The 25,969-nt window shown below is 40.7% G+C and overlaps 1 protein-coding gene across 1 annotated transcript in view; it reads left to right on the forward strand.

The window, feature by feature from the left end:
* LOC128691953 (beta-alanine transporter-like) overlaps window positions 1-25,969 on the forward strand; it is a 145,604-nt gene that overhangs the window by 103,432 nt on the left and 16,203 nt on the right. The window contains exons 5-8 of the mRNA XM_070082081.1: window positions 970-1,155; window positions 1,916-2,042; window positions 8,657-8,784; window positions 13,032-13,246. Coding sequence (XP_069938182.1) covers window positions 970-1,155; window positions 1,916-2,042; window positions 8,657-8,784; window positions 13,032-13,246 — 656 coding nt within the window. The remainder of the gene's footprint in view (window positions 1-969; window positions 1,156-1,915; window positions 2,043-8,656; window positions 8,785-13,031; window positions 13,247-25,969) is intronic.

The raw sequence follows: 25,969 nt of genomic DNA on the forward strand, positions 1-25,969 counted from the left end.
GTTGGTAATGTTACTACTAGTTGGTAATGTTATTACTAGTTGGTAATGTTTCTGCTAGTTGGTAATGTTACTACTAGTTGGTAATGTTATTACTAGTTGGTAATGTTACTACTAGTTGGTAATGTTATTACTGGTTGGTAATGTTACTACTAGTTGGTAATGTTACTACTAGTTGGTAATGTTATTACTAGTTGTTAAAGTTACTACTAGTTTGTAATGTTATTACTAGTTGGTAATGTTTCTGCTAGTTGGTAATGTTACTACTAGTTGGTAATGTTACTACTAGTTGGTAATGTTATTACTAGTTGGTAATGTTACTACTAGTTGGTAATGTTTCTGCTAGTTGGTAATGTTTCTGCTAGTTGGTAATGTTTCTGCTGGTTGGTAATGTTTCTGCTAGTTGGTAATGTTACTAATAGTTGGTAATGTTACTACTAGTTGGTAATGTTACTACTAGTTGGTAATGTTTCTGCTAGTTGGTAATGTTACTACTAGTTGGTAATGTTACTACTAGTTGGCAATGTTACTACTAGTTGGTAATGTTACTACTAGTTGGTATTATTACTGCTAGTTGGTAATGTTACTACTAGTTGGTATTATTACTGCTTTTTGGTAATGTTACTACTAGTTGGTAATGTTACTACTAGTTGGTATTATTACTGCTAGTTGGTAATGTTACTACTAGTTGGTATTATTACTGCTTTTTGGTAATGTTACTACTAGTTGGTAATGTTACTACTAGTTGGTATTATTACTGCTAGTTGGTAATGTTACTACTGGTAATTCTAGCGTGCCTGGCTTTGTCCCCATTATAACTTATTCTAAACCTGGCACCATATTCTCTCGTAATCTGGGTTACACTTAAACAAGTGCCAAATGCTCCAGTACCCTCGTTACAAATTAATGCCACGGGCACACATGACTGTCCTATAATTAAATTAGTGCCCTGTATTCCATCTGACTGTTGCTGCTGGTGACTGGTGCAGCCATTGAACTGGTGGGGCCGTCACAGAGGACCTACTCCACTGTGATCATGAACGTGGCATACTCATGCACCCTCATCATTCTGGCTGGTGTGGCATACCTGGTGAGGGACTGGACGCAGCTGGCGCTGGCTACAACCATACCATTTCTCGCCTTCTTCTTATTCTGGTGGTACGTCTCTCTTGACTGCTATATACCAGTCTATGATGCTTCACTAAACCTGTTGTTAGATGTTAGGTGGTGGTGTTAAATGATGTTGAATGCAAACTGTAGTGATGTTCAATGTATTTTGATTTTTTTCTTTCAAAATTAAGTTTGTAGATCACACTAAAATAAGGCGTCAGATTAATTCTGACGAGGACACTGGAGAGCTACAGGAAGATCTCGATAGGTTGATGCAGTGGTCGAAGTATCAGATGCAGTTTAATGTAGAGAAATGTAAGGTTCTAGCTTTGAGAAAAGAGATACAGTGCATCAGCAGACCGATTTGGGTATCACAGTCTTGTTAGCCGTAGATGTGAGGAAAAGATTCCAAGACATGATAGGGGTTAACAACATCATCAAAGGAGCCTCGCAACAGCCGGATGCCCAGAAAAAAGGGAGCAATCCCAACCAACCAGATCCAGTGGCAACCAAAAGCATCCAGATGGAATTACCTTGCAAGCTTGGAAGATGGCAAGCAGGTGGTGTGGAACTACACATATGAAGCCACACTGGCTGATACCTATCTTCAGTATAGCTGGGAGGACGGAGGAGCAGGTACCAGGTCATACATATATATATATATATATATATATATATATATATATATATATATATATATATATATATATATATATATATATATATATATATATATATATATATATATATATATATATATATATATATAGTTAAGTATAGATAAATATATAGTATATTACACCGGCAGGGTGCTGCCTGAGTCACCCAGGTGGCTGATAGCGAATGGCAGACTGAGTGAAGCAGAGCAAATCATGAGGAAGATGGCCAGAGTCAACGGCAGAACTCTGCCACCTGACTACATGACCAACCTCAGGGTAAGTTACCTGGGGGAGTTATCTGAGGGTTACCTAGGGGAGTTACCTGGGGAATTACCTGAGTGGGTTACCTGGGTAGCTACCTGGGGAGAGTTACCTGGAGAGTTACCAGGGGGAGTTACCTGTGAGAGTTACCTGGGCTGCCTTTGGAGTTGATCTAGTAACTTGCCGGGTAGCGTAGAGGTAGATGAGATATACGGCCGTTGACTAGCATTGTCTTTGTTTGAATAAAGGGGGTTCACAGCGGGCAGTGTGAGGTGTGCCTGAACCAGTCCAGGAGGGGAGCTTGTTGCCGAGAAGGCCGTAGGTCTTGGACTGAGGCCGGGGCATGGCTGCGTATGTCTAACTTGAGGCAGTGCTCTCTGGTGGGCATTCAGGGAAACTAGGCCCACAACAAGCTCGCTCCAAAGGAAGACTATGAGAAATGGCAGTAGGCGTACTGTCTACACTGGGAGAATTACCTGGGGAGTTACCTGGGAAGTTACCTGGGTAACAATGGCGATCTGATACGTAATATAACTGTATCAAAGACAATTCACTCAGATCATAACATAATAGAGGTACAGACATGTATACACAGAGCTACGGACCAGCAAAATGTTAAAAGTCATGAAGGACTCTTTACGAAATTCAATTTCAATAACAAAAACAAACAATGGGATCAAGTTAACCATGTCCTAAATGAAACAAGCTGGGAAGATATCCTAAATAACACGGACCCGAACATTTGCCTTGAGAAAAAGGAATTCTGTGGTTCTTGAGATCTGCTCAAGACACATTCCATTAAGAAAAATAAAGAGAAGATGTAAACTAGAAAGAGAGAGACGTTCCCTATACAGACGAAGGCGAAGAGTCACAGAGCTGCTGAGTGGGGTCAATATATCTGAATTACGAAGGGAAGCACTAGTCAATGAAATTGCAAATATCGAACTTAAGCTGAAGGAATCTTATAGGAGACAAGAATCACAAGAAGAACTAAAAGCCATAAAAGAAATTGGAAAAAACCAAAACAAATTACTTCTTCTCTTATGCCAAATCTAAGGGAAAACAACCTCCAGTATTGGGCCCCTGCTTAGGCGGGATGGGACATACACAGATGATAGCCAAGAAATGAGTGAGATACTGAAGTCCCAATATGACTCAGTGTTCAGCGATCCACTGCCCACTCTGAGGGTCGACAATCCAAATGAATTCTTTATGAACGAAACCCAAAATTTGGTCATCCCAAAAATCTAGGATATTATTATAACTCCACAAGATTTTGAAGAGGCAATGAATGACATGCCCATGTACTCTGCCCCAGGCCCAGACTCGTGGAACTCCGTTTTCATCAAGAACTGCAAGAAGCCCCTATTGCGTGCCTTCAGCATATTATGGAGAGGGAGCATGGACACAAGGGTCATCCCACACACACTAAAAACAACAGACATAGCCCCACTCCACAAAGGTGGCAGTAAAGCAATAGCAAAGAACTACAGACCGATAGCACTAACATCCCATATCATAAAAATCTTTGAGAGGGTTCTAAGAAGCAAGATAGCCATCCACCTAGATACCCATTAGTTACACAACCCAGGGCAACACGGGTTTAGAACAGGTCGCTCCTACCTGTCCCAGCTACTGGACCACTATGATAAGGTCCTGGATGCTGTAGAGGATAAACAAAATACAGATGTAGTATACACAGATTTGGCAAAAGTTTTCGACAAGTGTGACCATGGTGTAATAGCGCACCAAATGCGTGATAAATTAATAACAGGAAAAGTTGGTAGATGGATCTACAACTTCCTGACAAATAGAACACAAAGAGTAATAGTAAACAGAGTAAAGTCTGAGGCAGCCATGGTAAAAAGCTCTGTTCCACAAGGCACAGTACTCGCTCCCATTCTATTCCTCATCCTCATTTCTGACACAGAGATGTAAGCCATAGCTCCGTGTCTTCCTTTGCGGATGACACCCGGATCACCATGACAGTGACCTCCATCGAAGACACCGTGAGACTCCAAGCGGACATCAACCTAATCTTTGAATGGGCCACTCAAAACAATATGAAGTTCAACGAGTAGAAATTTCAACTTCTCAGATATGGAAAACTTGAAGAAATTAAAAATGTGTCAGGGTATACCACAAATTCCAACCATACAATAGAGCAGAAAAGTAATGTGAAGGACCTGGGAGTGATAATGTCAGAGGACCTCACTTTCAAAGACCACAACAATGTATCTCCCTCATCAGCTAGGAAAATGATAGGATGGATAATGAGAACTTTCAGAACTAGGGACGCCAAGCTCATGATGATTCTCTTCAAATCGCTTGTGCTCTCTAGACTGTACACTCTACTGCTGTACATTAACTGCCCCCTTCAAGGCTGGTGACATTGCAGACCTGGAGAGTGTACAAAGAACTTTCACAGCACACACAAGTGCGATAAGGCACTTAAACTACTGGGAACGGTTGAAGGTCCTTGATCTGTATTCCCTCGAACGCAGGCGAGAGAGATACATGATAATATTCGCTTGGAAGGTCCTGGAGGGATTGGTACCAAACTTGCACACGAAAATCACTCCCTATGAGAGCAAAAGACTCGGCAGGAGATGCAACATTCCACCGATGAAAAGGAGGGGCGCCACGAGTACACTGAGAGACAACACAATAAGTGTCCGGGGTCCAAGATTGTTCAACTGCCTCCCAGCATACATAAGGAAGATTACCAATAGACCCCTGGCTGTCTTCAAGAAGGCACTGGACAGGCACCTAGTCAGTATCTGACCAACCGGGCTGTAGTTCGTACGTCAGCTTGCGTGCGGCCATAAGCAACAGCTTGGTTGATTAGACCCTGATCCACCATGAGGCCTGGTCTCAGACCGGGCCGCGGGGGCGTTGACTCCCGAAACCCTCTCCAGGTAAACTCTCCAGGATTTAAATAGCCCAGTTGTACCATCAACTTTATCCTTCTTGGTAACAATGTTCAATTTGTAAAGTTAGCAACACCAAGGACCACCATGAGAGGCCAGAGGATCGAGCCTTCAACACTCATTATTATGAAGGAAACACGGACTTAATTCTTTCATAAGTCTAGTTGTAGATTTAATATAAATCTTATAATAATTTACTCAGAAAATCTAGTTTGTAAAAACACTCATCATATGACTACAAGCATAGATCCTGATGTAAACTTTTTATTAAATGAATTACACGAATCAAACAGCAACTGTAATTACTACACAGCAGACCAAGCAAAGACATTACTCAGTGCAAACAATAACATAACCATCTTTAACTACAATGTCAGATCCTTGAGCAAACATTATGATGACCTCACAGCATTACTCAATTCCCTCCATACCAATATATCAAGCATCACACTCACAGAAACCTGGCTTAAGCCTGATATTACAGATGTCTATACCATTCCTGGCTACATGGCCATACACAACTGTAGAACAGACCAGCAAGGGGGAGGAACAGCTATATACTACTCAAATCAACTCTAATTATCAATAAATCTTGCACAAGGGATGAACACGGAGAATATATCATAGCCAAATTTAAATCAAAAGACCTGCAAAAAAACCCTCACAGTTATAAACATCTACAGAGTACCACAGTCAAACATTTACCACTTTAGTGAAAAACTAGGAAACATGATTACTGATGTACACATGAATAAAAACCACCTACTACTAACAGGTGATTTCAACATAAACATACTACACGACCAGGACCCACAAGTAACAGAATTCACAAACACAATGAGTAACTGCCTGTTGCTACCAGCAATATCTAAACCTACAAGAATCTCCAAGACAAGCATCTCCTTAACAGACCACATCTGGACAAACACCATATCCCCTTTAAAATCAGGCATAATCACAGACAACACTACAGACCACTACCCAACCTTTCTCATAACTAATCTGGGCAAACTGCCACGAGACAGCAGTTAACAACTTTATAGCAGCTATGAATAACACTGACTGGCAAAATGAGCTCGACATATATACAGATATGAATGAATGTATAAATAATTTTCTAAAAAAAAGCCCAAAGCCTCTAAAACAAACATTGCCTCCCAAAACTAAACAGATCACAGCAGAGACTGAATAATCCCTGGCTAACACCAAGCATCCTCAAATCCATTAACACAAAGCACAAATATGAAAAACAGTATAGAATGGGTTAAATAACTAGAGAACAGTCTAAACGCTACTCGTCAGCACTTACCAGCCTGATAAGAAGATCTAAAAAATTGCATTATGAAAATAGATTACATAACATCAAAGGTGATATGAAAAAAACCTGGAAAACTCTATCTGAAATTCTTGGTACTAAAAAGTTATCCAAAACCAAAACAATTAAACTAAGAAAATCAGATGAACCCCAACTCAGACCAACTGAAACAGCAAACAGAATCAATACTTTCTTTTCCATCATAGGAAAAAATCTAGCGAACAAAATACCAAGCTCAGACACCCGTCCATCAGACTACCTCATAGGTACCTACCCAAATACGCTATTCCTAGCTCCAACCAACCCCATAGAAGTTACACTCATCATAAACACCCTTAAAAACAAGGCAGGAGACATAAACAACTTGCTTGCTTTTATGTACAAAAAAGCTTCTCAAGTATTGTCACCAATTATTGCAACGCTCTTTAACAAATCCATTGAATCATCAACGTTCCCAACAATCCTCAAAATAGCGAGGGTCACTCCGATCCACAAGGGAGGTGACCAAGCTGACTTGAATAACTATAGACCAATATCTGACTTACCACTGCTCTCTAAAATCTTTGAAAAATTAATTCACAGACGGATCTATTCCTACCTCGTCTCACACAACATATTAAACCCTTGTCAGTTTGGATTTAGGAATAATAAAAGCACAAATGATGCTATCCTACACATGCTAGAACTAATATATACCGCACTCGAAAAGAAAGAAGTCCCAATGGGCATTTTCATTGAATTACGTAAAGCTTTCGATACAGTCGACCATGAACTGCTGTACTCCAAACTAACGCACTATGGTATCAGAGGCCACTCCCTCAACTACCTAAAATCATACCTTAGCAATAGAACGCAATATGTGTATGCAAATGGTGCAAATTCTTCCACCCAACCAATCACAGTAGGAGTCCCACAAGGAAGCGTCCTTGGACCACTCCTCTTTCTCATCTACATCAATGATCTACCGAATGCATCACAGCTACTCAAACCCATATTATTTGCAGATGACACCACATATGTCTTTTCCCACCCAAACAGTCATACTAGCAAACACAGTCAGTGCCGAATTGCAGAAAATATCTGCCTGGATGATGACCAATAAACTTACCTTAAACACTGATAAAACCTATTTCATTCAGTTTGGAAACAAAGCTGCAAATGATCAAATAAACATAACTCTAAATGGATCATCAGTCACAAGACTCACAGAGGGAAAATTCATAGGTATCCACCTTGACAGTAGCCTTAAGTTCCAGACACACATACAACAAATCACCAAGAAAATCTCCAAGACTGTAGGCATACTATCAAAGATAAGGTACTACGTTCCACAATCAACTCTCCTGGCACTGTACCATTCACTCATATATCCTTATCTTACATATGGAATTTGTGCATGGGATCAACAACATCCAATCACCTAAGACCTCTAATAACCCAGCAAAAGGCAGCAGTAAGAACGATAACAAATTCCCACTCCCGCCAGCATACTCCACCAATTTTCAAAAGTCTGAATCTGCTTACCATTAAGAACATCCATACTTATCCATGTGCCTACTACGTACACAGAACAATACACACAAATATAAACCCTCATCTCAAACTTCTCCTCACCAACCTTAACAGGACACATGACCACAACACAAGACACAGATCTCTACTTAATATACCTCGTGTCCATATCACACTGTGTAAAAACTCTATGCACATAAAGGGCCCCAAAATATGGAATTCATTACCTGAAGATATTAAAGTAACCCAGTCTGAAAATCAATTTAAGACTCTTCTCAAAAACCACTTAATCACCCTAGACTAAATGCTAAATACTCCATACACACACACTCACTTATGTACTCCCACATTATAACTTCAACAATTACCTTGAACCTATTATCCATTGTTGACAGGAATATAACTGAATCATTGTTTTCACAAAAAGTATTTTTTGAAATTAGATTCACTTATAATTAATAATCTACTGTACAACTATGAAATAATTACTATCCTACTGTACAACTATGATATAATCCTTAGTGTTAAGTAGTCTGTAAGTCAAGAATGTTAAGTTGGCCCATAATACCTAGGCATAACAGAGGCTCTCTTTGTATTGCAACCCACTATTGTAAATATAAAATCTCAATGTATAATTTGCAAAGACATTAAATAAATAAATAAATAAATAATAATAATAATAACAATAATAATAATAAAAGAATAGTAATACTAATAATAATAAAAGGATAGTAATAATAATAATAATGAAAAAAAAAATAATAATAATAATAATAATAATAATAATAATAATAATAATTATAAGAAGAAATGATAATAATAATATAATAATAATAATAAGAATGATGATAATAATAATGTTACGATGTTAGAGGAAGTACGAGGTGGAGCAGTACCAGAGAGGACGAGAGGGTGTCCACACCAGCGATACTTATGGTGTCTTAGACCTCTTCAAGACACCCAACCTGTGTCGCAAGACACTCATTATCACTTTCATCTGGTGAGTCATCTTCACCCTTGTAAGTCACCTTCACTCTTGTAAGTCACTTTCACCCTTATAAGTCACCTTCACCCTTGTAAGTCACCTTCACCCTTATAAGTCACCTTCACCCTTATAAGTCACCTTCACCCTTGTAAGTCACCTTCACCCTTATAAGTCACCTTCACCCTTGTAAGTCACCTTCACCCTTGTAAGTCATCTTCACCTTTGCATGTCACCTTCACTAATGTTTCAATATAGTTTGACACTGTAACTCTTCGCTTATTTTCCGGATAATTATTCACCTTGTATTCATTACATTAATTGCGTTACCATCTTCCCACCAAGGCAGGGTGACCCGAAAAAGAAAAACTTTCACCATCATTCACTCCATCACTGTCTTGCCAGAAGGGTGCTTTACACTACAGTTTTTAAACTGCAACATTAACACCACTCCTTCAGAGTGCAGGCACTGTACTTCCCATCTCCAGGACTCAAGTCCGGCCTGCCGGTTTCCCTGAACCCCTTCATAAATGTTACTTTGCTCACACTCCAACAGCACGTCAGGTATTAAAAACCATTTGTCTCCATTCACTCCTATCAAACATGCTCACGCATGCCTGCTGGAAGTCCAAGCCCCTCGCACACAAAACCTCCTTTACCCCCATCCCTCCAACCTTTCCTAGGCCGACCCCTACTCCGCCTTCTCTCCGCTACAGATTGATACAGTCTCAAAATTATTCTATTTCGTTCCATTCTCTCTACATGTCCGAACCACCTCAGCAACCCCTCCTCAGCCCTCTGGATAATAGTTTTGGCAATTACGCACCTTCTCCTAACTTCCAAACTACGAATTCTCTGCATTATATCCACACCACACATTGCCCTCAGACATGACATCTCCACTGCCTCCAGCCTTCTCCTCGCTACAACATTCATCACCCATGCTTCACACCCATATAAGAGCGTTGGTAAAACTATACTCTCATACATTCCCCTCTTTGCTTCCAAGGACAAAGTTCTTTGTCTCCACAGACTCCTAAGTGCACCACTCACCCATTTCCCCTCATCAATTCTATATGATTCACTTCATCTTTCATAGACCCATCTGCTGACACGTCCACTCCCAAATATCTGAATACATTCACCTCCTCCATACTCTCTCCCTCGAATCTGATATTCAATCTTTTATCACCCAATCTTTTTGTTATCCTCATAACCTTATTCTTTCCTATATTCACTTTAAATTTTCTTCTTTTACATACCCTACTAAATTCATCCATCAATCTCTGCAACTTCTCTTCAGAATCTCCCAAGAGCACAGTGTCATCAGCAAAGAGCAACTGTGACAACTCCCACTTTATGTGTGATTCTTTATCTTTTAACTCCACGCCTCTTGCCAAGACCCTCGCATTTACTTCTCTTACAACCCCATCTATAAATATATTAAACAACCACGGTGACATCACACATCCTTGTCTAAGGCCTACTTTTACTGGGAAATAATTTCCCTCTTTCCTATGTACTCTACCTTGAGCCTCACTATCCTCGTAAAAACTCTTCACTGCTTTCAGTAACCTACCTCCTACACCATACACCTGCAACATCTGCCATATTGCCCCCCTATCCACCCTATCATACGCCTTTTCCAAATCCATAAATGCCACAAAAACCTCTTTAGCCTTATCTATATACTGTTCACTTATATGTTTCACTGTAAACACCTGGTCTACACACCCCCTACCTTTCCTAAAGCCTCCTTGTTCATCTGCTATCCTACTCTTAATTCTTTCAATAATAACTCTACCATACACTTTACAGGTATACTCAACAGACTTATCTCCCTATAATTTTTGCACTCTCTTTTTCCCCTTTGCATTTATACAAAGGAACTATGCATGCTCTCTGCCAATCCCTAGGTATCTTACCCTCTTCCATACATTTATTAAATAATTGCACCAACCACTCCAAAACTATATCCCCACCTGCTTTTAACATTTCTATGTTTATCCCATCAATCCTGGCTGCCTTACCTCCTTTCATTCTACCCACTGCCTCACGAACTTTCCCCACACTCACAACTGGCTCTTCCTCACTCCTACAAGATGTTATTCCTCCTTGCCTTATACACGAAATCACAGCTTCCCTATCTTCATCAACATTTATCAATTCCTCAAAATATTCCCTCCATCTTCCCGATACCTCTAACTCTCCACTTAATAACTCTCCTCTCCTATTTTTAACTGTCAAATCCATTTGTTCTCTAGGCTTCCTCAGCTTGTTAATCTCACTCCAAAACTTTTCTTATTTTCAAAAAAAAATTTGTTGATAACATATATATATATATCCACACATATATATGGAAGAAATCAAGAATGAAACGCAATACGTGTGACCTCTCACATAAAAACTACCACAGTGGAAAATAAACAGGAAAAATCTGAGCTCTTTCATGTGCTTACATACACATCTTCAGAGGGAAAGGAAGAAGAGAAAAGAGAAGCAAATTTTATGTTACACAGTAATGTAATATTTGAGTGAGAGGCGACGACTCAGTGAGTGGAGCTGCTACACGTAGGTAACCTACTGCTTCACAGTTTCAGTAATAAACTGCTTCCGATAAAATAGCAAGTTGGAAATAAGTCGAGCCTCTAAACTGTTTAACAATGTCAGATAATGATATTTAAACAATAAGATAGGGAAAAAATTGTATGGGTAATTCAAATTTAATATTTTAGGCCATTAACTCAAAAAAAACGTAAGTATTGATGAGCACTGCAGTAGACTCACTGGTCCACTCCATGAATGTCACTCCATAATCCAACCTCCCACACACATACACTTTCCAAGACATGTATAATAGTTTAAGACAATTTTTTTCTTTTGGCAAAAAAACATTATTTTTGTGAAAAATATTTTTATCTTAAACATCATGAACAATATTCTGGAATATAAAACTGTCAAGTTTTTTTTATGTCAAAACTCAAATTTGAAATATGTTGTGCATGGTTAATAAGAGATTATTCCACAAAATTTTGTTGAATTATTGAGTTACAGAGAAGTAATTCTTTGGTATTAATCCAATCTACACACTGACGTGTATCCCTTGAATGAACACAACATTGCATTATTGTACAGTAGTTGTTGCTTATTTATGTTGACCAACTCTGGTCTCTAGACTTACCAGTTTGTCCTACATGAAAGCTTTCACAACCTTTACAAGGGAAGATCATGCACAACCCAAAGATTCTTTAGGACAATTTTTAATTATTTTTTTTGTATATATAACTGTCATACTTTAAAAAAACTTAAACTTTATACAGAAAACGACAAGTTCTCATGCTTATAATCAATGTTAATCTCTGTCTTACTGAATATTTTTTTAGCTTAATGAAGCTTTGTCGTTAAACATTCGTTAGTATTGAAGTTGGATGCAATTTCACAGATTTTTCTAAGTTCCCCATCTTAAAAGTCAGGGCTACAAATCGTAAGGGCTCTTAATGTGTGTTTGGTGAATCGAATAGCAACGTATAAATGAACGTAATGAAGTTCAAAACGAGAAGACTTTTGCATGTGCCTGGCGGCTGTGTCTGGGCTACAGGCAACTCGGGGAGTGCGTATCACTAACTAACAGATCAAGCAGTAACTACATAAACTTTGCGTCACACCCTGCGTCACACCCTGCGTCACACCCTGCGTCATTGTGGTTAATGTCACAAGATTCATGAGTTCAGAGACAACTCTCTCTCACAAATATTTAAGATATGTCAAAGCATTTTATCCAGAGTTCCATATTACCGTCATTATGGAAAAATACCTTCTGCTTTATAATTTATATAACTCATGACTACCTTAATTTGCCTCATTTCAACCATATCTTGGTACATATATACTGGGAGCTCCAACCCACTCTTAATAACTACTTATAAATACACTACAATGTTTTTATAACAGAATTTATATCTGTAAATTCTGTTCTATTGTTCCGGAGTCAAGAAATTTGTAAATAGTTCATAGACACTGTAATCTGCTTAGCAAACTCAAATGTTGGGGTCTAGTCCTTGGGCCCATTACGGGCCTCAGCAATCCCTTGAATACCACACGTAAGAGGGGCATGTGGGGCATAACGAAGCTAATTAACTAAACTATCTTCTTGAATACAGTTACCAACACCCTGGCCACTTACCCACGGCTCCACCTCTGGAAGGAATACTTATCTTCCTCCTCCTCACATAATCTTCCAGTAATAATGTGCATTACCCCACCAGGTTCACCAACACCTCAGTATATGTAGGACTCTCCTACTACGCACCGTCCCTGGGAGGGGACGCTTACCTCAACTTCTTCCTGGCTGGTGTGGCAGAGTTACCCACATACCTCTTCTTGTGGCCGTCGATGGAGTACTGGGGCAGGAGATGGACCTTGTGTGTCTCTATGATCGTAGGAGGCAGCGCCTGTGTCGCTACTGTGGTCACACAGAATGGTCAGTGAGAGGGAACTTAGTTATATAGAGAGAGAGTGCCACACTCATAAATTCTGCTGATAATGAGTTACGAAAATCAGCTGATATTACAATATATAATGACTTAATGACTCAATAAGAGCATCTGAAAATTGAGTCAGTGCTTCAGTAGTTGTTCTCTTCATTCACTATAACATATTTAATCATCAAGTTGATGAATAAGACTCATGTGCAACACCTGGGTGCTGCACGTGAGTCTTATTCATCCTCCAGGTTACCACCAAAGCGTCTTTATCTTCTGTTATGAGCGCTTTCAATACCTTTTATATAGTCATTATGTATACCAGTTTTCTGCTATCAACCAACATGGGTAACTTTAATGTTTTCAACTTTTCATTATAGCTCAAGTCTAGCAGCCATTTTGTAGCTCTTCTCTAAACATTTTCTAACTTAACTATTTTTTTCAAACGTGGGCACCATACAACTGCTCCGTATTCCAGTTTTGGCCTAATAAAAGCTATACACAACTTTCATAAAATTTCAGTATCTATTGTTGAGAATTTGGCCTTACCAGCTAAGATATAATTATATAATGAACACTTAGCTGATAAATGACAGCAAATCGTCTACACAGCCGTCCCTGCAGACGAGGTCTAGATGCTGTCGAAACCATCACAACAGTGGGCTGTCAAGAGATACAAATTGTAAGTATATTACCCCTAGGGGGTGTTATGTCAGCATATTTCATTCGATGATGGCTGACATACTTACTTGTTTGGACTCAAAAGTCCACACCTTACTGCCGATTATAGGTTGATTACAAACTCCTTGTGACTCAAGAATTGCGCAATCCCCCGATCTACAAGAAATTCGTAACATACCTTGCTCTTTGTAACGTGAGCTATGGTGTTCTCAACACCTTCGACAGATATCGGTGACTTGATAGAAGCTGAAGTGTCCTTGGATGTCCACGTCTTCCATTGTCTAGGAAACGCACACTGGTACACTATGTTCAACAAGATTAGTTTTTATTGTTCACAATGTATCACAAGAGAAGCTGATCATACTTCTCTAAGTGTTTATTGTGTTGTGTGAGACACTTTATTCACACTAACGCACAGATCAGTGTCCTTTGCTGGTTATCCTGGCGTCAGTGTCTCATAGTAGAGTCAAAGTTAGTCTGCCCGACGCCCCAGCGCTCCATGCCGTCACTGGCCCCAGCACAAAAAAAAAAAACGCTGACCTAGTACCTTGCATCCTTGTCGTCACCTCGATGAAGCAAAGCAGAATGTTTGTTTCTTGCTGTCTTAATCATAGACAACAATGTACAACTTTACTATGGTAATAAAGTGGGAGCAGGATTTTCCTTAATTGTCCTGCTAAAGTAAGAGATGTACTGTCTCTTATAAAAATACACGTTGCAACACCCCTGCAAGGAGCGGAGGTCACTTGATTACGCATACGACATCTGTGATCAATTACTCACTCTAGCAGTAAACAAGACGCTCGCCCCTTCTGAGTGGCCCCTCAGGGCTGAAAGGGGCTGAAGGGGGCTGAAGGGGGCTGAAAGGGGCTGAAGGGGGCTGATACCCCCCTCCTGGAGAAAATTTCTCCACACTGGGGGGCGGCGGAGGTTCGCTGCAGGTGAACTATTCATCACTTAACATTAATTTGATTTTCTCACTCGCCACCACTGCTGCTTGTCTTTTCTGAACAGCTTTAGTCTGTGTGGTTTCTGGAGAATCACTAATTTTGTTTTCAACACTGTGTAATTCTAACGGCACTAGTTTATTTATTGTCCGCTTATTCACTACACCTTTGCTCAAAACATCAACTGTCCTGATGATTCCATTTGCATCAGGATATATGGTCACAATTTTTCCAAGTGGCCATTGGGACCTCGGACCATCATTGTCGATAATCACTATGTCACCAGGTCTTAAGGACTTATGATTTTCAGGAACACCAGCTCCATAGAAGTGTTCTCTCAATGAGGTGAGATAGTCTTCTCGCCAAATTTTCTCCCAACGTTCAATCACTTTATTAAGGTGTTTGAATTTACGTCTGAGTTGCTCAGGTTCGTAATAAGTAGGATCCTCTATGATTTCTTTATCATTCATGGGAGGAACAGGTTCGAGCCTTCTGCCATGGAGTAAATGAGATGGACTTAACACTTCTAAATTGTCCAGATCATCGGTAACATAAGTTAGAGGTCTGTTGTTGACTCTATTTTCTATTTCAGTCACAACTGTACGGAATTCTTCTAAGTCTATTCTCTGACGATGAAGAGTCTTCCTTAAACAACGTTTTACAATGCCGATCATTCTTTCATAAAATCCGCCGTGCCATGGAGATTTAGGAGGAATGTATCTCCAACGACATCTGCGTTGATTCAGCATCTGTTGTACTTCTGGTTGATCAAAGATCTTGCTTATATAAGCAGCACCAGCAACAAAGTTCGTTGCATTATCTGAAATCATCAGTCTGGGACATGCCCTTCTGGCTGCAAACCTTCTGAATAATTTGATAAAGGTTTCAGCAGACATGTCAGTGGCTACTTCTAGATGTACTGCTCTAGTTGTAGCACAAGTGAACAAACAGATGTACACCTTGATGGGAACTTTGTCAACAGTGTTGGTTAAAATTATTGGTCCAGTATAATCTACACCTGTCACCTCAAATGGAGTGATATGACAAACTCTTTCAGAGGGATATGGAGGTGGACCTGGATACTGACATACTCGCATATCGTAGTGACGACAAGTAATACAGTCCTTTATTTGTTTTTTCACACTTTGTCGACCTTGAGGTATCCAGTAGGATTGTCGTATATGACAAAGTGTGTCAGCTACCCCACCATGTAACACGTTACTGTGGGCGTTTTGCACAATCAGTTTTGTTAGCCAATGATTCTTGGGGATCAATATTGGATGTATGGCTTCTTTAGGTAGTGAAGAATTATGAATTCTTCCTCGACATCTCATAATCTTTTCTGAGTCGAGATAAAGTCCTAAAGAATTAATCATGACAGGTTTCTTTGGGGATTTATCTTGTGTTTCTAGAAATTTATATTCTGTAGAGAAAACATCTCTCTGTATTTGTTTCACCCAGTATTTAATGGGTTCAGGACATTCATAATCAGGTTTTATTCCTTTAATGAATTTAAAGACAAGAGCTGTAACTCTTAAGAGTTTACCCAAAGATGAGTAATTAGATCCATCAATGACTATTTCTGTTGTGTCTGCAGTATTTACACAACTTATTTCTGCTGTGTTCAAGCAGACTGCTTCTTCTGGCATAATGTGAGCTTTTTGCTGAGGCCAGTTATTTTCATTAGAGAGCCAGTTCGGTCCGTGGAGCCATAATTTATTATCCACAAATTTCTTGAGTGGGACACCACGTGACAACATGTCAGCTGGATTCTCTTGGGTAGAGACGTGAAGAAAGAGATAATCTCTCTGCATCTCTTTTATTTCTGCTACTCTGTTCTGTACATAGACCAACTTACTCTTATTATTTCTTAACCACTGGAGAACTGCTTCATTATCACTCCAGATCACGGTTTTCTCAATAGTGAGATGATCAAGTACTTTGTTGAGATAGACAGCTAATTTTGTACCTACATAGAGTGCTGTCAGTTCCAATTGTGGTACTGTTCTGACCTTCAAGGGTGCTACCCTGGCCTTTGAAGTAATTAGTGTACTTCCTTCAGCATTACTCATGTAAGCTACAGCGCCATAACCTCTGGTTGACGCATCACCGAACACATGTAATGTGTACTTGTTTCCCTCTTGACCTATTTGTCTGGGAAATTTAATTTGATGAAGTTGTTTAAACTCCCTGGATATTTCATCCCATGCTTGACTCATTTCTAGAGGCAAGTTCTCATCCCATCCAATTTTGAGTTTCCATGCATCTTGCATAAGCATTTTACCCTTTATGGTAATTGGTGAGACGAGTCCTAGAGGATCAAAACATTGTGATACCTCTGACAGTAAACTACGTTTAGTGAGTGTACTGCATGATTTATTGTTTATCTTTTTGAGACTCAAAGTATCTTCCTGTGTGTTCCAATTAAGTCCCAGCATATTGTTGCAATCAGGAATTTCAGTTTCAGGGAAATCTTCTTTGATAAGTTCCCTTAATTGCTTTGAATTAGTATTCCACATCCTTAGAGGCATATTTGCTTCTTTCATCTCCTTGTTAGCTTCTCCGTATAAGGATTTCAAATTCTCCTCTTTATTCACAGTACCTTGAAGATTGTCCACATAGAAACTTTTCTTTAAGACTTCTTTGAAGGGACTTTCAGATTTCTTCAAATGTGTATTTAGAGTAGCTTCTAGTAAGAATGGAGAGGATGTTGCACCAAATAATACTGATTTGAAATGATAAGTTTTCACAGGACTTTGAGGATCATGTGGATTTTCAGGCCACAAGAATCGAGTATAATCTCTATCTATTTCTTGTAGTCCTACTCTTAAGAAAGCTTTGGAAATATCAGCCGTGTAGGCATATGGGTTTGTGCGAAATTTCATAAGCACGTCTCCAAGCTTCTCAGTTAGTGAGGGTCCGGTCATCAGACAGTCATTAAGACTTGCTACATCTTTATTTGCACGTGCGCTGCAATTATATACAACACGTAGTGGAGTGGTTTCAGAATCTTTTCTGACCCCATGGTGCGGGAGATAATGAGCTTTTGTCTTCAACTTATCTTCGACAATACCACTGATAAACCAATCACATTGTCTTAGGTCATATTTAGCATCTAGAGATCTGAGACTATTGTCTAATGTGATTCTAAATGCCTGTAAGTCTGAATAACAATGTTTGGGTGGCTTCAGGCTTGATATTAAGACTGCATGTCTAACTCTAGCCTTGTCAGCATCAAAGTAATTGTCTGCTAAGACACGTAAGGCTAGTTGATAATTGCCTTTGACCACCGGAAATGACTTAATCAGTTCATAGGGTTCTCCCTTCACAAGACATTTAAGGTAATTGAACTTAGCAATCTCATCTATGTCAGTTCGTGAATTTACTATGGATTGAAAACCACTAATGAATTCTTCATAATTATGACCTTGGAAAATAGGTAATGACAATGTAGGTAAGCTTGGTAATGGGACACTTGTTGTTGTTACAGGTGTAACAGGTGTTTGACCACTAGTTACAGTAGGTCTCTGTGACAGAGTTTTACGGCAGATAGCCTGTACTCCTGTCCACCTTAATTGTTGATCACTAAAAGTATCCAAAACATTTTTAATTTCATCTTCAGATGGATCTGATTCAAGAAATTTATTTTCATAATGTGTATAATCTGAATTAATTATTTTCATGCGTTGTGTAAATAATTCAAACTTGACCTCAAGATCATCAAAATCTATGTTTGTATCTTGAGTTAATCCTAGACAGACTGAAATTAGATTTTCTAATTGTGTAATCTTAGTCTGTAAAGACTGAAACTGAGTTTTCAAACAAGCCATTTTAATGGTATACTGAAAATTCTAGCACCACACTTAGAGTGTTTATAAAACACTGTACTGCTATAAACAGCTGAGTTTTTGTTATGCTTAAGTCAGCAATAATCGAGTCAGACACTACTGACCCACTAAGCTTAACCTCAGGGTTAATGACCATGAAGGGTACAGAGTACATGTGGCTGATGTTTACGGCTCGAGTTTGCTGTGTCAGCCTGCCCACGATGATTAATCGTAAATAACGATGTTATACACTTCATTCACTATACACTATAAATGTCACTGTATAACTGTAATCACACGTGAATATTACTTACACATATATAAATTTCACTGTTAATATATATTTGAAAGCTTACACTTTATATATAAGTTCCTTTAATATAACAGGTAGATCTATAAGAAACAAACTTTAACACAATCTTGTCTCTTAATTTCTGTTATTGAGAAAATTTCTCCACATCTATATACTTGAAAGCCATTTCATAGTTTGCCAGTGTAGTATACTATTAGTTTCTCACAATTGCATTTATATGATAATCCGGTAACAATTTTTGGCTAATATCAACTCCTAGATTCTTTCTCTATCAGATATTTTCAATATTATGTCACAGCCTATATTTCTCATGTGGCTTGATTTCACTTTCTGCCTAGTCAAGTGTTCAATGTACCCAGATCCTCTTGTAAGGATTTACAGTCATTTTCATTTTTAATTTTGCACAAGATATTTTTGCATCATCTGCAAATAAATTCATATAATTTGTGTCCCTTCTAGTAAATGTCTTATATAAATTAAAAACATTACTGGGGCAAGTACAGATTCTTGTGGCACCCCACTTGTAACGTCCTCTCATACAGACATTTTTCCTCTTTCATCGGGAACTCTGTCGACAGGTTTCTTGAACAATTTTCATAACTGTGTCATAATAACTTAACTAATAGACTATACCTAAACGCAGACCCAAAACCAAATTGTTTACCAGTTAGTGCCTTGTTATTCTATAAATGTTGAAGTCAATTTAATGGCTTTTTAAAATAATTTTACAATAAGAAACAAAACCGGTCTGTAGTTTAAAGAATCTACTCTCACTTTTTTTTAAATGTAGACACAATATGTGGCATCTTCCATCTTTCTACTACTTTCATCTTCCTATCTGGAGTTTATCTGGAGAGAGTTCCGGGGGTCAACGCCCCCGCGGCCCGGTCTGTGACCAGGCCTCCTTAGGTCAGTGTCCCAGGATGCGACCCACACCAGTCGACTAACACCCAGGTACCCATTTTACTGATGGGGAACATAGACAACAGGTGGAAAGAAACACGTCCAATGTTTCTACTCTGGCTGGGAATCGAACCCAGGCCCTCACCGTGTGAAGCGAGAGCGTTAACCACCAGGCCACCAGAGCCCTATGGTGAGATCCTAAAATTTCACAGCCTGGATAACTTATCAGTATATTGTTTTAAGACAGAAGGTGTTATCCTGTCTGGTCCTGGAGCTTTTTTTCTTATCAACGTTTAGTAACAATTTCTTTACTTCCTATTTAGTTGTTTCATTATCTTCTGATTCAGTTCTCTGTTTGACACTAAAGTTTCCTACATGAAAAATATTTCCCTTCAGTTCCTTATACATGTCTTCCTCCATCTCAGTGATCTTGTCTTCCTCCACCTCAGTGATCTTGTCTTCCTCCATCTCAGTGATCTTGTCTTCTCCACCTCAGTGATCTTGTCTTCCTCTACCTCATTGATCTTGTCTGCCTCCATCTCAGTGATCTTGTCTTCCTCCACCTCAGTGATCTTGTCTTCCTCCACCTCAGTGATCTTGTCTTCCTCCACCTCAGTGATCTTGTCTTCCTCCACCTCAGTGATATTGTCTTCCTCCACCTCATTGATCTTGTCTGCCTCCATCTCAGTGATCTTGTCTTCCTCCACCTCAGTGATCTTGTCTTCCTCCACCTCAGTGATATTGTCTTCCTCCACCTCAGTGATCTTGTCTTCCTCCACCTCAGTGATCTTGTCTTCCTCCACCTCAGTCATCTTGTCTTCCTCCACCTCAGTCATCTTGTCTTCCTCCACCTCAGTGATCTTGTCTTCCTCCACCTCAGTGATCTTGTCTTCCTCCACCTCAGTGGTCTTGTCTTCCTCCACCTCAGTGATCTTGTCTTCCTCCACCTCAGTGATCTTGTCTTCCTCCACCTCAGTGGTCTTGTCTTCCTCCACCTCAGTGATCTTGTCTTCCTCCACATCAGTCATCTTGTCTTCCTTCACCTCAGTCATCTTGTCTTCCTCCACCTCAGTGATCTTGTGTTCCTCCACCTCAGTGATCTTGTCTTCCTTCACCTCAGTTTTCTTGTCTTCCTCCACCTCAGTTATCTTGTCTTCCTCCACCTCAGTCATCTTGTCTTCCTCCACCTCAGTCATCTTGTCTTCCTCCACCTCAGTGATCTTGTGTTCCTCCACCTCAGTGATCTTGTCTTCCTTCACCTCAGTTTTCTTGTCTTCCTCCACCTCAGTGATCTTGTCTTCCTCCACCTCAGTGATCTTGTCTTCCTTCACCTCAGTCATCTTGTCTTCCTCCACCTCAGTCATCTTGTCTTCCTTCACCTCAGTCATCTTGTCTTCCTTCACCTCAGTGATCTTGTCTTCCTTCACCTCAGTCATCTTGTCTTCCTCCACCTCAGTCATCTTGTCTTCCTTCACCTCAGTCATCTTGTCTTCCTTCACCTCAGTGATCTTGTCTTCCTCCACCTCAGTGATCTTGTCTTCCTTCACCTCAGTCATCTTGTCTTCCTCCACCTCAGTCATCTTGCCTTCCTTCACCTCAGTGATCTTGTCTTCCTTCACCTCAGTGATCTTGTCTTCCTCCACCTCAGTCATCTTGTCTTCCTTCACCTCAGTCATCTTGTCTTCCTTCACCTCAGTCATCTTGTCTTCCTCCACCTCAGTCATCTTGTCTTCCTTCACCTCAGTCATCTTGTCTTCCTCCACCTCAGTCATCTTGTCTTCCTCCACCTCAGTGATCTTGTCTTCCTTCACCTCAGTCATCTTGTCTTCCTCCACCTCAGTGATCCTGTCTTCCTTCACCTCAGTCATCTTGTCTTCCTTCACCTCAGTCATCTTGTCTTCCTTCACCTCAGTGATCTTTTCTTCCTCCACCTCAGTCATCTTGTCTTCCTCCACCTCAGTGATCTTGTCTTCCTTCACCTCAGTCATCTTGTCTTCCTCCACCTCAGTGATCCTGTCTTCCTTCACCTCAGTCATCTTGTCTTCCTTCACCTCAGTCATCTTGTCTTCCTTCACCTCAGTGATCTTGTCTTCCTCCACCTCAGTCATCTTGTCTTCCTTCACCTCAGTCATCTTGTCTTCCTCCACCTCAGTCATCTTGTCTTCCTCCACCTCAGTGATCTTGTCTTCCTTCACCTCAGTCATCTTGTCTTCCTCCACCTCAGTGATCCTGTCTTCCTTCACCTCAGTCATCTTGTCTTCCTTCACCTCAGTCATCTTGTCTTCCTTCACCTCAGTCATCTTGTCTTCCTCCACCTCAGTCATCTTGTCTTCCTTCACCTCAGTCATCTTGTCTTCCTTCACCTCAGTCATCTTGTCTTCCTCCACCTCAGTCATCTTGTCTTCCTTCACCTCAGTCATCTTGTCTTCCTTCACCTCAGTGATCTTGTCTTCCTCCACCTCAGTCATCTTGTCTTCCTCCACCTCAGTCATCTTGTCTTCCTCCACCTCAGTCATCTTGTCTTCCTTCACCTCAGTGATCTTGTCTTCCTCCACCTCAGTGATCCTGTCTTCCTTCACCTCAGTCATCTTGTCTTCCTTCACCTCAGTCATCTTGTCTTCCTCCACCTCAGTCATCTTGTCTTCCTTCACCTCAGTCATCTTGTCTTCCTTCACCTCAGTCATCTTGTCTTCCTTCACCTCAGTCATCTTGTCTTCCTCCACCTCAGTCATCTTGTCTTCCTTCACCTCAGTCATCTTGTCTTCCTTCACCTCAGTCATCTTGTCTTCCTTCACCTCAGTCATCTTGTCTTCCTTCACCTCAGTCATCTTGTCTTCCTTCACCTCAGTCATCTTGTCTTCCTGCACCTCAGTGATCCTGTCTTCCTTCACCTCAGTCATCTTGTCTTCCTTCACCTCAGTCATCTTGTCTTCCTCCACCTCAGTGATCCTGTCTTCCTTCACCTCAGTCATCCTGTCTTCCTTCACCTCAGTCATCTTGCCTTCCTTCACCTCAGTCATCTTGTCTTCCTTCACCTCAGTGATCCTGTCTTCCTCCACCTCAGTCATCTTGTCTTCCTCCACCTCAGTCATCTTGTCTTCCTCCACCTCAGTGATCTTGTCTTCCTTCACCTCAGTGATCTTGTCTTCCTTCACCTCAGTCATCTTGTCTTCCTTCACCTCAGTCATCTTGTCTTCCTTCACCTCAGTCATCTTGTCTTCCTTCACCTCAGTCATCTTGTCTTCCTTCACCTCAGTCATCTTGTCTTCCTTCACCTCAGTCATCTTGTCTTCCTCCACCTCAGTGATCCTGTCTTCCTTCACCTCAGTCATCTTGTCTTCCTTCACCTCAGTGATCTTGTCTTCCTCCACCTCAGTCATCTTGTCTTCCTCCACCTCAGTCATCTTGTCTTCCTTCACCTCAGTCATCTTGTCTTCCTCCACCTCAGTGATCTTGTCTTCCTTCACCTCAGTCATCTTGTCTTCCTTCACCTCAGTGATCTTGTCTTCCTTCACCTCAGTCATCTTGTCTTCCTTCACCTCAGTCATCTTGTCTTCCTTCACCTCAGTCATCTTGTCTTCCTTCACCTCAGTTTTCTTGTCTTCCTTCACCTCAGTCATCTTGTCTTCCTTCACCTCAGTCATCTTGTCTTCCTCCACCTCAGTCATCTTGTCTTCCTTCACCTCAGTTTTCTTGTCTTCCTTCACCTCAGTCATCTTGTCTTCCTTCACCTCAGTCATCTTGTCTTCCTTCACCTCAGTTTTCTTGTCTTCCTTCACCTCAGTCATCTTGTCTTCCTTCACCTCAGTCATCTTGTCTTCCTTCACCTCAGTCATCTTGTCTTCCTTCACCTCAGTCATCTTGTCTTCCTTCACCTCAGTCATCTTGTCTTCCTTCACCTCAGTCATCTTGTCTTCCTTCACCTCAGTCATCTTGTCTTCCTTTACCTCAGTCATCTTGTCTTCCTTCACCTCAGTCATCTTGTCTTCCTTCACCTCAGTCATCTTGTCTTCCTTCACCTCAGTCATCTTGTCTTCCTTCACCTCAGTCATCTTGTCTTCCTTCACCTCAGTCTTCTTGTCTTCCTTCACCTCAGTCATCTTGTCTTCCTTCACCTCAGTCATCTTGTCTTCCTTCACCTCAGTCATCTTGTCTTCCTTCACCTCAGTGATCTTGTCTTCCTGCACCTCAGTGATCTTGTCTTCCTCCACCTCAGTGATCTTGTCTTCCTCCACCTCAGTGATCTTGTCTTCCTCCACCTCAGTGATCTTGTCTTCCTCCACCTCAGTGATCTTGTCTTCCTTCACCTCAGTGATCTTGTCTTCCTCCACCTCAGTGATCTTGTCTTCCTGCACCTCAGTGATCTTGTCTTTCTTCACCTCAGTGATCTTGTCTTCCTTCACCTCAGTCATCTTGTCTTCCTCCACCTCAGTGATCTTGTCTTCCTGCACCTCAGTGATCTTGTCTTCCTCCACCTCAGTGATCTTGTCTTCCTCCACCTCAGTGATCTTGTCTTCCTTCACCTCAGTCATCTTGTCTTCCTCCACCTCAGTGATCTTGTCTTCCTGCACCTCAGTGATCTTGTCTTCCTTCACCTCAGTGATCTTGTCTTCCTTCACGTCAGTCATCTTGTCTTCCTCCACCTCAGTGATCTTGTCTTCCTTCACCTCAGTCATCTTGTCTTCTTTCACCTCAGTGATCTTGTCTTCCTCCACCTCAGTGATCTTGTCTTCCTCCACCTCAGTCATCTTGTCTTCCTCCACCTCAGTGATCTTGTCTTCCTCCACCTCAGTCATCTTGTCTTCCTCCACCTCAGTGATCTTGTCTTCCTCCACCTCAGTCATCTTGTCTTCCTCCACCTCAGTGATCTTGTCTTCCTCCACCTCAGTCATCTTGTCTTCCTTCACCTCAGTCATCTTATCCTCGTTATTCTTTGGATTATGTCTTTTAGTTCACTTTTATCATATTTAAGCTAAAAGTTAGGTTCTACCTTCCCTTTGCCTATTTTTTTCTTATCAGAATTTCTTTCTTCCTCTCTCCTTACATTTGCACACTCATTTCTAGTTTCCTTCCATCTCTGAAACGTTTCTCCATTATCCCACTACCTGTATTGATTCCAAATGTTTTCCTTCTGTTTGTTGATCCTCAGCACCTTCCATTAATCCTTTTTTCATCATTTCTTCTTATATTCCTATTTGCATTATTCTATTTAATTCCATTTGTCATTTACACTACAGAAGTCTTTGTGCAGATTATTTATATCTGTCTCTTGATGTATATTGTTCCAGTTATTTTCTCTAAAATACTGTTTTAAAGTTTTGTAACTCTCTTTCTTGTAAGCCAACATTCGTCTGTTTACGAATTTCTTTTTCGTCTTCTAAGTTATATTCCAGTGTACATGATCAGTCTTTCCAAGTGGGGATATGTTCGTTACGTAGAAGATTTACTCAGTTGTTCCAGTAAACAGTAAATCTAACACTGATGGTGTGTTGCTGCCTCTCACTGATGGTGTGTTGCTGCCTCTCACTAATGGTGTGTTGCTGCCTCTCACTGATGGTGTCTTGCTGCCTCTGATGGTGTCTTGCTGCCTCTGATGGTGTCTTGCTGCCTCTGATGGTGTCTTGCTGCCTCTGATGGTGTCTTGCTGCCTCTGATGGTGTCTTGCTGCCTCTGATGGTGTCTTGCTGCCTCTCACTGATTGTGTGTTGCTGTCTCTCACTAATGGTGTGTTGCTGCCTCTCACTGATGATGGTGTGTTGATGTCTCTCACTGACGGTGTGTTGCTGTCTCTCACTGATGGTGTGTTGCTGTCTCTCACTGATGATGGTGTGTTGATGTCTCTCACTGATGATGGTGTGTTGCTGTCTCTCACTGATGGTGTGTTGCTGTCTCTCACTGATGATGGTGTGTTGCTGTCTCTCACTGATGATGGTGTGTTGCTGTCTCTCACTGATGATGGTGTGTTGCTGTCTCTCACTGATGATGGTGTGTTGCTGTCTCTCACTGATGGTGTGTTGCTGTCTCTCACTGATGATGGTGTGTTGCTGTCTC

This window comes from Cherax quadricarinatus, chromosome 6 (assembly GCF_038502225.1).
Source record: "Cherax quadricarinatus isolate ZL_2023a chromosome 6, ASM3850222v1, whole genome shotgun sequence".
Lineage (NCBI taxonomy): Eukaryota > Metazoa > Arthropoda > Malacostraca > Decapoda > Parastacidae > Cherax > Cherax quadricarinatus.